At 32.8% G+C, this 14,022-nt stretch overlaps 3 protein-coding genes across 11 annotated transcripts in view; 2 read left to right on the top strand and 1 right to left on the bottom strand.

The window, feature by feature from the left end:
• The window catches only part of LOC126965984 (mitochondrial carrier protein Rim2), a 56,110-nt gene extending 54,991 nt beyond the window's left edge, over positions 1–1,119 (bottom strand). For all 4 annotated transcript variants that reach the window (XM_050809841.1, XM_050809843.1, XM_050809842.1 and 1 more), the window contains exon 1: positions 789–1,119. In XM_050809841.1, coding sequence (XP_050665798.1) covers positions 789–829 — 41 coding nt within the window. In that variant the 5' untranslated portion in view covers positions 830–1,119. The remainder of the gene's footprint in view (positions 1–788) is intronic.
• Positions 1,120–4,645: 3,526 nt separating this feature from the next.
• Positions 4,646–9,253, top strand: LOC126966015 (superoxide dismutase [Mn], mitochondrial). Its single transcript, XM_050809891.1, has 5 exons — positions 4,646–4,827; positions 4,939–5,117; positions 5,754–5,892; positions 7,957–8,111; positions 8,945–9,253. The coding sequence occupies exons 1-5, from the start codon at positions 4,796–4,798 to the stop codon at positions 9,088–9,090; spliced, it is 651 nt and encodes a 216-aa protein (XP_050665848.1). The 5' UTR covers positions 4,646–4,795; the 3' UTR covers positions 9,091–9,253.
• A 148-nt stretch (positions 9,254–9,401) lies between these two features.
• The window catches only part of LOC126965927 (kinesin-like protein unc-104), a 211,160-nt gene continuing 206,539 nt past the window's right edge, over positions 9,402–14,022 (top strand). For all 6 annotated transcript variants that reach the window (XM_050809719.1, XM_050809718.1, XM_050809722.1 and 3 more), the window contains exon 1: positions 9,402–11,635. The gene's annotated coding sequence lies outside the window, so the exon portion shown is untranslated. The remainder of the gene's footprint in view (positions 11,636–14,022) is intronic.

Here is a 14,022-nt window from a genome sequence, read left to right as displayed (position 1 = left end):
CATGGGAGCCAATGGAAAGGGGGGAAGAAACTCCATAAAATAAAACACCAACCCAAAATTTCAAAATTTGGAATGTAATTATGATGATGTATTGATGTAATTTCTAATTGCAACCTACCAACCAATTTGATATAGTATATTTATATATTATTTATATTTTTACTGTAAGTAATAATGCAATTAGGAATACTCATAGCTGCTTTTAAATTGATTCTTGTTATACAACAGAAAAAATTAATGAAGTCATGCCCACCGTTGATACATCAATTTATGTCAATAAAATGTTTTGAGAGTATATAATCAGTTTCCAGGATACTGCTGGAAGTTCATATGAGTATTATTCCTTTCTCCATCCATTCCATGTTGTAAGTTTACCACAGATTTAAATTTTGTTAGATTTATAAAGCCTGAATAATTGTAATATATACAAATAGTATTCCAATTTACTTCTTTTCAAAACATAATTGCTATTCAGTAAGGCAAAATAATTTGTGTCCTTGAATCTTCAAAATATTATTTTAAATAATATTAGTTCTCATCAATCAAAAGTTCATTTCAAAGATTGTTATGTAAACTCTGTTACAGTAAACTTATAAACGGAAAAAATTATGAAGTATAATTTTCATAAACAGGTGTCGTTAAACACACATGAGGCAAATCGTAGAAAATTTGTAAGTAACAACTGAAACCAATCCTAAAAATGGACATAAAACAAAGTTTTAACGACCAAGACAGGTAATTATTATTGTAAGCGATAAAATTATATAATATGTACTAATATTACACACCCTCCAGCTAGAAGATGAATAGCCGTATCGCGTTGAGACATTTTAGCGCCACCGGCAAAACAACATGACTGATATAGAATCTATAAATAACAAATGCACCACTTCCACAAATATAGCAAATTGTACACAAAATTTATAAATCTTCCAGGCTTCACATTACACAATCACAACGGTATGATTTTAAAACTTGTACAACTAATAATAATATTAGAAGTAAGAAATTTCGTCAATGCGTACATAAACACTAGTCCCTGTGGACAGTAAATATAAACGTGCAACTTGCACTACTGCGCAACAATTTTACAATTCACGTGCACGACCTACGACGTTCATAAACTTTCTTAAAGTTCAACTGACAAGTGTCAACATCAACGTTGACGGTTGTTGACGAATGACAGTTGGAATTCGCACTTCAAGTCAACGAAACTTAGAATAATGACACTTTAAAAGTACATAGTAGTCGCGTGCCCCTTATAGACATGTGTGAATGTAAGTGGGAATATGTGCCTAATAGAAGCGAAGAAAGTATGGAGGATAGAAATTACAATTTAATATTATTGCGGGAGATAAATTTGTAAAGAATCTTTATGAAAGGGGAATGGCATAAAGTAAGAAGAAAAGGGAAGTTGATGGGGCGAGGGATATCCTTCGGTAGAAGGTCATATAAAGGAATTGACAATTTAGGGCAATAGAAAAAAATATGTTCAAGAGTAGAATGGTAGGTAGATAGAATGGTCCCTTACCCGGATCTTGGCCAAAAATACTGGGGAACAGACAAATCCCAAGCGAAGTCGTAGGATGACAGAAGTGAAAAGTTTATTTTGTTTTTTTTGAGGAAAGAACCAGGGCTTAGAGGGGATAAATGGTTGGATAGAACCATAGAATTTCCCTTTAGTTTGTTTTGTGATTTGCCATAAAGCATTTCATGAATCAACCAGAAAGTGTTTAGACATAGCGCGTAGATCTCGAGGAAAACAGTAATTAAATTTTAATGTTGCAGACTGAATCGCGTCTTTAGCGCACGAGTCTGCAATTTCATTGCCAGTTATCCATAGATGACTAGGTATCCAAGCTAATGCAACTTCTATTCCCATTATGTGACATCTGTACAGGGATGCATTTGTTCTTAAATTAATTGTGAAGTTGTTTGAAGATTTGAAAGGATTTTTTGTTAGGTCCAACAAGCAGCTTAATGAGTCAGACAAGATTAAAGCCTTGTTGATCTTATGTGATTCAACATATGACACCACCTCTGACAGGGCAATTGATTCGCCAGTAAAGATGGAATTCTGCGAGGGACTTTTGTAATTTAAAATTATACGGAATTTAGGGATCCAAACTGCAGACCCCGACCCATATCTTAGAATATTAACGCTACAGAATAAGCGTCGGTAACTTCATTGCAAATAGAAAGAAAAAGCAATATATAACTAAGGCTGAGATCGAACGGGATAAAGCTATTGATCTTGCACTCTATCGCGTAACCCATTTATTTGTTTGATCAAAAGACAACTTTTGGGACCAAAAACAAAGATCTATCATGTCATCGGTTGGCGAATAGTTTTTTTTGTTATTTTATTGTTTCGAAACATATTTGCTGTGTTAAACGTATTTCTATATGGTTTTAAAACTTAACAATATGGTTAAGTGTATTGTGAAAAATCCAGGAATTTGCTTCCACGCGTATGTATTACTTTTCACCTAACGTTTTCAATATAATGTGCAACAAGCTCCACATAAATACATTTTATATGAAACATTCTTACCAAAAGTATTGATTTTTTATCCATAGGCATTTTCAGTATATTTATCGTAATCAAAATAAACATAACATAACAGTGACAACGAGAATGTTGCCATAACATAGTGCCATAGTTTTACCCATGATATAGGGTTTTTGTTTAGCATACAGGAGGTATTTATAATAAGTGTTTATATACAACAGTATTTATATGGAGTAAGGAAATTAGGACGACATTTGGACGTGTTCCTGTTCCTATAATAAAATAAAGGGCATGATAATTATGTGTCATAAAATAATAAATAAAAATATTCTATTTCAGGTTTCCATTAGATGCAAAAATAAAATACAGTGGATAAATGCAACAGGATGAACTGATTTATGGGTGCCAAGTAAATATGCAATAATTTGTTCAATCCACTTTTGTGCGACACAAGTAGTCAGAAAAGATAAATACAAATGGGTCGTTGAAGTTACTGTTCCGTTGGAATGTATTCATGTAAGTGCTGTATTGTTGCTTACATTAATATAATTTTTATAGTGACATCAAGGTGGTCCTATCACTTGTAAATTCGTAGTTACTAAGAATTCCTTCAGCCATTACATTACTTTATCTTTAAATTACATAGCTTTATCTGCAACCCTGCCATCGCTGCTAGCGGCACTCTTTCATACACATACACTCATGTTTAAGTTTTTATAATATTTTGTCATTGACGTACAGTAAACAACAATCATGCTACTAGTTGTCTGAAGCAAAGCTCAGCCTACGCGTCCGTTAGGCAGAGTTTTCGTTCAGTTGTTTTGACAGCCCTTGAAATACAACGCCACAAGTTATGTTCGTTTAATTTTAGAGATCCGGGTCGATTTGAATACTGATCAGTCGCCAAAATGACTCGGTTGCGGGACTCGTTCGATCAATTGATTGGTTCAGGTTCAGTTCCGCTTCCGGACAATGGTTCACGGCTCACGTCTCAGAACCAGAACCATTGCCACTTGCCTTCGTACAATAGTAGTATGATATTGCTAAGTATCTACTAACTAATAGCTAGTAGTTACTAAGTAGCGGTTGACGAATCACGCATGCCTTCTTATTTTAATATTCTATATGTGTATTAATTATTATCTAATAATAATAATAATAATTACTAATTATCCAATAAACCTTTTTTTTTTACATATACATAGATTTTGTTGTGTGAATTCAAGGTAATAAAAGTACACCCATGAAAAGAAAAAACACAAGTTATTTAAGAAATAATATATTATGTAGTAAATGAATTCACAATGGAAATAATTTAATAAAAGTTGTGTACAACTCAGATGGATGCTTTTGATCTCACGGCCGGGTCACGCGCCGGTCGCGGCTCAATCATTAGCGGGGGAGAGACCGACCTACTGCGAGAGATCGAATCACTTTTGCCGCTCGATCACGAGGGTCTTGCGCCCGACTTTTGATTCGATGATTCACGATCGACACATATTTAAACGCCGCTCAATGACAAAGTGTTCAGTGATATAGAGGGTATTATTCTTATAAGGGTATACAATAAATAGACTGTGAACATTGCCACCAAGTAAGGTGCTAATTTAAATGAATGTTGTAATGTTATCTGTATAATTTAATGTATACGTATATTCAACGCCGGTTGGACATTTTTGACGACCCTTTGTTATGCGATTGTGGATCGATCTAGGTTTTCAAAGTATTCATTTATGTAGTATACATTTTGTTTTTATTATAAAAATTATATTACATAAATGAAATACTACATAGTTTTTAATATATATTAAAAAACTTAGATTTAAGGAAGAAACATGTGAATAGAAATAAAAAATAAGATAATATATTTCCTGATCATTATTAGAGTTCTGACCGTAGTTTTCACATAATATTATTGAAATTACTTTTGTAATCTCTTACTGGTATCTTGAAACAATATGGCATCAAACTTTACTTTCATAAGGGTATAATAATATGTATGTATGTGACCAATCGTCGAATCATAATAATATGACAACATCTATGATTACTCCTGTCAAAACTATTGCTGTCCAAAAGGGGCACGCGTAGACCACTTCTATAGTGTCATTATTCTAAATGTCATGTCAAATTTGTACAAGTTAAAAAATCTTTGCTCAATCGACGCAGCCTTTAATAAAAAAGTAAATTTAATTATTGCATAATTGTCGGCAAATTTTCCAACATTTTAATTTAAGGTGAAATAATAATATTTCAATCAATATTTAGACGTGTAACAATAATATGATGATTGCCGTACGCCATTTGAAAAACCTGTAAGTATAAATAGCATGTTTTGGGACTATTTAGAAATGACATAGATAATTCCAAAACAAACATAGAACAAAGGTAGAATTACTACCACTTTCATCCTTTTTTATTTTCAGGCGACCTGTAATCTCTTGCAGACAAAAACACACGCTCCCTGAATTACCGTATGAATATAATGCCTTGGAGCCCATAATTAGCCGCGATATTATGAGCCTTCACCATAGCAAACATCACGCAACTTACGTTAATAATTTGAATGCGGCTGAAGAAAAGCTAGCTCAGGCACAAGCTAAAGGTTGTACTATCTAGTCAATTATATTACGCCAGGCAAATATATCTAATTAACATTTCGTTTCTATTATCACTTATTCAAAATTCTTAGGTTCTTTATGAGTTAATAAATAGAACCTACCCCTTACAATATTGCTATAAATGTAATTTTTATTTGACAGTAGCAGATATGAATACAACACTTTCATTGCTAAGTGCTGTAAAGTTTAATGGTGGAGGCCATGTGAACCATACAATATTATGGCAAAATCTGTCACCAAGCTGTAGTCAACCAACATGTCCATTCCTCAAGGCTGTTGAGCAGTAAATAGAACACTTGCTTTAAAAGTATTTCTATATTATGTATAGGCAAATTTGTAAGCCCTTAAATAGGAAGTTTTGTATTGTATAATAAATAATTTGTTTATTTTGTTATTATCTAGTATGTTTCCTTGTATTGGGATGATAAACATTAGTATTTGGTATTTTATATTATTACTTACATATTATTAAGTAATAGTATTTTTGTAATTATTTAAAAGTATAGATTTAGTACAGGTAAGTTATTTTTTTTAATGATAAAAATAGTTCTGAAATGAGTAACCATTTAATCTGGTAATTGTTCACTTTAAAGTTAATGTTATTTGTAAATTATCTTCAGGAGACATACAAACTATCATCAGCCTCGCACCAGCTCTGAAGTTCAACGGGGGTGGTCACATTAACCATACCATATTCTGGCAGAATCTCTCAGCCAATGGTGGTAAACCTGCAGATGCTCTCACTAAAGCTGTTGAGAAGTAAACAATATCTTATACTTAAAATGCTTGTGCTTCTGTCATAACTATTAATTGCATGACTGCTTACTGTGTGTTTTTATATTGGAGTGTCAGTCTCTCTGGTAATAATTAAATCCTGAAGCTTATAGAATTAGTTCTAACCAAATATGTTACAGGTCTTTGCGGTGCTAGTAAGTTTGAAAAATCTGTGTTGAATTTTGGTTGACATAATTTTGGTTTACATAATTTTGGTTTAATAAATTAAAGTGTTTTTAACAAAATTGTCACACAATGTACTTGCTATATATATTTTGGCTTATTAAGTTCACTTGCTATATACTATACAAGGTCTTTTAACAATAATAATGCAACTCTTGTTTCTTCAAAGTTTCAATGGATGATAATATATTTTTTCAGTGTTTTTTTTTACTCTGTTCAGTTTACCAAAATAACTGTTGAAACAATTTGCTATGAAGGTTACAATTGCTAGAGTTATAGAATTTAAAAGGTACCTACCGGCATAAAGGAACCTCAACTCTCTCTTTGAATAACTAGCTTTTTTGTGAAGTTGTTCTATTTGATAGTCTTTTTTGTTATTACCTAGACTGTTTAAGAACATTGGAGAATAATCCTTGATTGTATCACTGCGACATGTAATAATTTATTTTTGGAATTATACTAGTGTTTTTCAACACTTTGCATTGACACAACAATATTTACTTACTGCAATATTAAACTTATACTGTAAGATTATATTTTATAATCTGAATTTCTATGTCATTAGTCAATTGTTCCTTAATGTACATTCAATATAACCTTAATTTCCAAATCATATGGTATTGAAGACACTTTTGTCATATACATATCATACAAATAACAAGCTACAACCACACAAATAAAAATCATGGATCCCAAATTAAGGACTAGCTGTTGAATATTGAAATTGGCAGTAACTTGATCAGTCTTTCCTTATCCTAATTTATAAAATGGATTCAAAAATTAATCTAGATACTTTTGAACAGAAAGGTAAGTCTTATTGAATTGCTGAAATAAGATATGTATATATTATGTGAGTTTATTTTGTATCATTTAGATAATTTAGTCAGATAATAAAAATTTTTAATTTTATACTTGGTAGTTAGCTAAGTATACTATATTTTTTCTTCTTCAATGATCAAATATTTTGTTTCTAGTAATATGTTAAAGGTTTATAATAGTAAATTGTGATTGCTTATATGTATAAAATTGTTTCTGCTAAAAATATCTTGTATACAGTTTGAATATTGGTTGTGGTGCCGAACATACTAACAATATATCCTACAATGTACAATAGTTGTGGGTAAAATAGCGAGTTGTGATTTTCTTGTATAAATGTTGTTCTACTTTTTCACTACATAGTGTTTAAATGAATGATTTAATGACTACCAGAATGGATTAATTGAAGCTAATAATAATTTCAGCTTTTAGTTTAAACTTTTACAAGCCAATTTCCCTAATTAAATAATACCCATGATCTGTATTGATCTTAATATATATAAATTACGTGACACATTGTTTGTCCACGATGGACTCCTAAACTAATGAACGGATTTTAATGGGGATAACTTCATGGAGTACAGTTTGGTCCAATTTGAGAGATAGGATAGTTTTTATTTCGATTTGGGAGCCATAATTATTTTTATTTCCAATATTTGTTTTATATGGACATATTTTCTATGAGAGAATTTAGTGACGCACGGTTTGACAGTTCCGCTGTGAAACAATTTAATTACAACAACACGGATCATTTTTGCGAAATAATTCTTGATTTTTATTATCTTTGAAATATTATTGACATTTTCCTATAAAACAGTATCTACAGAACAACATCTGTCGGGGCAGCTAGTTTAATATATAAATTCAGTGTTTGACTAATAGCTGTGACACTGCTATTTTTAAAAAATATAATGGGCAACATTGAGAGTCTAATATATATATTGATAGCCTTCTTTAGTCACCACCACCAAAGAGCTTATTCTTAAAAATTATTAAATCACATAAGTGTTTCATTCTCAGTGATTCAATATAACATTTTAAATTTAACAGAGACTTTGGCTCATGGGAGAATATGAAGAATCAATTATCTGCTGCTTCTGTGGGTGTACAGGGCTCAGGATGGGGTTGGCTTGGTTACAATAAACTGATGAAGAAATTACAGATTGCTACATGTCAAAATCAGGATCCTCTTGAGGCCACAACAGGTAATAACTGGTGTTTTAAATTTCTCATAATTTACAATTTAGTTATATTTAGCAGTTTTTGTCACATTTGAAGTGTTTCTACAGAATGGGTGGGTTCTCGCAGGATGTTTCAAAAGTGTCCCTTTGAACATAGTAATTTGGTAAAATATGCTTCTAATGTACTTAATACTGAGGCATTTTTATACCAATTTTAATTAAATTAAAATGCCCATAAAAGTAGACAATTACTTTGTTTTCAATGTTTTTCGTAAATAAGAATGCCCATGGCGCCCAACTTCCTCCTCAAAATACTGTTAAGTACACATGGAAATTGAGAATTAATCTGGTCTCCAGAATCACCTGGAAGAAGCATGTACAAACAAAAAAGATTGTATCAACCTTAAGACCAAAGACTCTATTTGTTAAGAGAGGAACTTAAAACTATCAATGGATGAAAAGATACTCTTATATAGTGATGGCACAATATAATGTCTATATGAATAGACACTATATTTTGGAATTGAACTGTGGGGCTTAAAAAAATTTGAAAATTTCAGCTGCCTAGCTAAGAAGGTTCATGAGGTACAGCAGACCTGGCGCCAGATGGACAGCGGAGTCTTAGTAATAGATACGGTTCCGTTTTTTTCTTAAATAAGGCATTATGCACTAAAAAAAACATTTAAAATCTAAATGAGCAATTCGTTATTTTATTTTATTTATAAAAGGTCACATCTTGGGGAAGACGCTTCATTCCATGTTCGCCCGTTTACTCACACAGGTTCTAGTGCTTGTTTGTGTAAACATTTCCCCACTTGCATTTAAATTAAATTAGTAATTATTTTATCGCTTTTCAGGCTTAGTACCACTCTTTGGTATCGATGTTTGGGAGCACGCCTACTATCTGCAGTACAAGAATGTCAGGGCAGATTACGTGAAGGCAATATTTGAAGTTGCGAACTGGCAAGATGTTTCTGCGCGATATGAGAAAGCTGTCTGCTAAAATATCAGTGAAATTCAGCATCTTAGCCTTTCAATGCAGGGGCAGTAAAATTTAATCACTCAGTGATTTAGTGCATGAAATTAAATCTGATAGCTATTGTGATTATATTATCTATAAGTTATTTCGTTATGTTGCTTAATATATAGAAACTTTGTAAATCCAATTCTTGTTTTAATATCGAAATTCAAATGAGATAAGGGATTTTTAATTCAACTATGTCTTTACGCCGAATAAGACTATAGTTGTCACGATTACGAAATATGTTTCAGCTAGTTCACCAGACCAGAGCCTCAATAATGTAGAAGGGGTTGATTGGTTACCGACAGTCACAATTTGGGCAGAGCTTCCCCTTACAATTCACAATAAGTAATGAATACTCGAACTTTTTTTTTTTTTTTTTTTGCGCCCAAGCAAGGGAATGGGCTACCCTCCGGGATAACGACGGGAGGGAGGTGGTGAAAGCTGATTATTACCAAAATAAAAAAGAATTTGTAGTAGTCGTTATATGATGGGTACTGTCTTGGAAAAACTATGTTTTATTAGGTCAATACTGATTCAAGTGTTCTTTAAAGTAAAGTGATAGTTTTGTAAAATAACATTTCAGACAAAGTAATCAATAACAGAAGTTATATAAATGTAATACTTAATTGGGATATCTTATGGCGCTCCATGATATTTATAGTGCTTGTTAATTGTGGTGGATTGCTGAAAATAATACTAATGAGCTAGTTCGTACAGATTTTTTATATATTTTATTAAGAAAAGCACATAAAGGTACATATAAGATTAATAAAATTGTAGTCAGATATGCTATCCAGATCTTACCAAGTAAAACTTTGAGGTATACAATGCTAAGTACATACATAGAAAAAGTTTATACAATACTAATTGAAATTAAAGAGAAATAAAAAATGTTCTAAATTATGGCTAGGTGGAGTTTTGTTTTGGTTAACTGTTAATGCTGATGATGGCAGATTTCATAGAACTTTAATATGGAAGGGAGGACAAATGAGCGTACCTACTGGTCACCTGATATTAAGTGATCACCGCCGCCGACATTTACCTGTGGTAGTAGTTCCCAGATATATCACAGGAGCGTTGCCGGCTTTTCAGACGCACTTCTTAACATACTCTAATTACTTACTTATTTTAATTAATTATTAGAAGCGCTACTTATGTAAAACTATAATGACTTTCGTCTTACGCTTATTTCTTGTGATAACATTCATATAACGTCTTCACAGATATAATATTATGTTTTATTTTTATATTTGTATTATTCAGCTGTTCGTATTAAATTTGCAAAATTTTTATTGTTTAAATTTAGAATAATTAATAAATGATTAGTGTATGATTAATTGTGTATCTAATGTTACTTACCTACTCATACATCGTCCTGGACACTGTCCACGCAGGAATCTGGTCAAACAGGTCTTCTGTACACTCCTCTGATAAATGCGGTCTCTACGCTAAGTGAAGTGCTCAAGCCGTTCACAGAGCACTGGATCCCGACAATTCGAGCAGCTTCGCGATGGGCGCGGTGAAATGGTTCGAGCTCATAATGGGGGCGCCTGATCGGAGATACTACTGACGAAGCAAATCATGTTGGAGGCGTTCAAGTTATAATGCAGAAGAAACAGTGTAGGAGATAGCACACAACCTTGTGGTGGGATCAAGCAATCTTGCTTTCGATAGCCACCACCTATTTGTTTGATACACGGTACATATATATCAGAATATCGTCAACCTATCAACCATGGTGAAAGGCGTACTCTCGTTCGTTTATTAACTGGTGACCCTCGGTCTGGCGCTTAGTTATGCTTTCTATAATTTTGGAGAGCGGGAAGATAATAGCAATAGCCATGTAGTTCGCCGGATTCGAGCAGTTACCTTTTTTTGGTATCGTATGGACAAGGGCTGACTTCCAAGAGTCGCTTTCGAAAACGCCGAAAATTTGCGTGTTCCAGACGGGTAGCTTAATTTTTATTTTGTAGCCGGGGTAGGCCGTAGGTATGTTGAATACACTGTAGCGCTCGGTCGAGCTACTTGCGTTATCGTAAAGAATAACAAGACACACTGCGGCCTGCGCCGTCTCAAGGTGGTGTTGGACGGTGTTTTAGTTGAAGTGGATTCCGCTGTTGCAAAAGTCCGCAATAAGCGTGGAACTGCGTTCCGAGTAGTTGTTGTCTCATATGTCCTCTGTAATACGTGGTAATTTGACCTTCTTAATTCTACTAATTCTTATTATTAAGAATATTTATTATTTTCACCTACCATAATATTGCAGTGTTACATAAAATTATTGAGCTCATATATTTGGATCATCTGTATAAAAGGAATGTTTTTATCGAATAAGACACTTGACAGGTGTCAAACAGAATGTCAAAGCCAAAAATTTTGGTGTTGAGTTGAATTTGAATAACACTTTGTATGATTGTGGTGCTTTGTGCTTATTAAAAATTTAAATCGTACTATCAAATAAAGTCTGTTAAATTATTATATAAAGGTGTTTAAATATAAATTATCTACTCCTGTTTTTCGACCCGTAAGTATGTTTTTATTGTGTTCAATGTGTAAAGATTAAGTCAAAGTGCGATGTTATTGATTTTTCTACGAGTCTTCGCTTATCTACTTTTCTAGAAAAAAGATATGTTTTTATTGATATAAAATGATAATTAAACAGACAATGACTAAAATATGCATATTAAAAATTATAAATACAGAGTATCGTTACAAGATTTTTTTAATAGCTGCTTTTGGATTTTTAAGTAAATATAGATACATTTAGTATATTTCCTTTTGAGCAATTGCAAAATTAATACTTATTGCCTAGTAATGTTTAAATTAATATTGGTTCGAGGGTCATAAACATTAATTATGTCCTAAAACAATAAAATTTTTCAGTAAACCCTGATAAAGAAAGTGCATTTGTTGTTTAATGGCAGTGTTAGTTATCTAGTACATATTATTATTTATTGGTATAAATAATTTAAAACTCGGGGTAGGTACTACTCTGTGAACGGCTGGATCACTTGGCGTTGCGTAGAGAAGTCGCTTCATTGTGTGTCTTCTACCTCATTTATCATGGGGAGTGTTCCGAAGAGCTGTTTAACCTGATTCCTGCCGCCGAATTCCACATTCGCAAGACACGCCACAAGTTAGGATATCATCCTCACCATCTGGATGTGTGGTGGTCCTCCACAGTGCGGTTTTCAAGGAGCTTTCTGCCACATACTACAAAGCTGTGGAATGAGCTTCCTTGTGCAGTGTTTCCGGGATAATATGACATGGGTACCTTCAAAAAAAGGGTGTACACCTTCCTTAAAGGCCGGCAACACTCCTGTGATTCCTCTGGTGTTGCGGGAGATTGTGGGTGGCGGTGATCACTTAACAACAGGTGACCCGTACACTTGTTTGTCCTCCTATTCCATAAAAAAAAAAGGTATAAGTCTCCTCAGTAGGTACTACCATATTGTCCAGCTGAAGTTAATGTATAGGAGCTGTGTGCCTCAGACCATGTGACATAATGTAGATTTCATCAAGGAGATCTTAATAAATTATATAAAATACAACTATTTCTATTACAACTATTATTATTACAGAAAATGTACAAAACAAATATGTTACAAAATTTAAAAGAATTGTTAAAAAATGTTTGTGTGGGAGAGGATTATTATAGCATAAACGATTTTCTTAATGACACCATGGACTGGGAATAAAGCGAACACCCCGAAGCTTTTTAATTATAAATGTTTATTGTACCATATCACATTGTAATCCATATTTTATATTTAAAAAAACCAGTGAGTTTCTTGCGCTCATTCTTCTCAGGTCTGAGGCAGTCTCCTTTGAATGGGTGGTAGTTTTTGACGTTCAATAAGTGATTTTAAATCCTATTTTGAATAAAAATATTTGAATTTGAATGAATCAGTGAAATGTATTGAAATGTTTTTCAATAAGTATATTTCATTGATTAATTTTAGTCGAAAAATCTTGTAATAAGCTTAGCATAAGCCTTTGTAATAAATAATATGAAACCCTGGTACATTTCCTCAGGATGGCAATATGATTTCTATTGGTGTTATTAAGCATATTTATCACCACTAAAATGTTTATGCTGGTCTAGTACTAACAAAGTATACATTGATACATAGTATATGTATGAGCATAATATCAAGAAAAAGGTAGACATATTAGATTATATCAACCATTATACTCTTCAAATATTTACTATCTTCTTCACTTCTGTTTGCCCGGTACCAATAAAATGAGTATTACAAAGCTGAGTGAGATGGCTCTGTCCACTATCACACTATCCATAAGATAAAGTGCTCAGCAAATCTAAAGAGGAATTCTCTTCAAGAAACAGGGAGTCATATGGACTGCCAATAGGAGTGGAGATATAAATATAAACTTCAAATTTTTTATATAAAATAACTTATATATGTTCATTGCTAGCCAAGGAATATTATATAGCAGATATAAATACATTGCAGAGCATGATAGCTCAGTCTCATTCAATATCCACAGTAAAATCAAGCTGCTTTCTCTCCTTTGCTTACTTTAATCTCATTGTATGTTTGCAGTAGATATCCGATCAATCCGTTACCAATCTCTTCAGAAACCTTTCGACTTGCATTATGACTCAAATAAAGAATCAATAATTTCATGAATCAATGAAGAAATAATAATAAGTGTGTGGCTCTAGGATATTGAACTTTTTTGTGAGACTAGGTTTTTTTTAAAATGGGTCAAGACCTTATGGTCAATTTGCAGTTCATCAGCTATGTAGTAACTTCCTATAATATGGATATATACCAAAAATGGTGTCCATTTTATTTGTAATGGGGCAATCAGAGCCAGATGAATCAAAATTCCCGGATTGAAAACGCTTAAATCAAATTTGTGCGTACTTATTGCCACTGCATTTAG

This window comes from Leptidea sinapis, chromosome 9 (genome assembly GCF_905404315.1).
Source record: "Leptidea sinapis chromosome 9, ilLepSina1.1, whole genome shotgun sequence".
Taxonomy (NCBI): domain Eukaryota; kingdom Metazoa; phylum Arthropoda; class Insecta; order Lepidoptera; family Pieridae; genus Leptidea; species Leptidea sinapis.
This window is presented reverse-complemented; position numbering and strand designations above follow the sequence as displayed.

Excerpts from the sequence above, each read along its gene's own strand:
- LOC126966015 (XM_050809891.1), top strand. The coding sequence starts at position 4,796 with ATGATGATTGCCGTACGCCATTTGAAAAACCT. Across the intron at positions 5,118-5,753 it reads AGCTCAGGCACAAGCTAAAG|GAGACATACAAACTATCATC; the intron begins GTTGTACTATCT and ends AATTATCTTCAG. Across the intron at positions 5,893-7,956 it reads CTCACTAAAGCTGTTGAGAA|AGACTTTGGCTCATGGGAGA; the intron begins GTAAACAATATC and ends TAAATTTAACAG.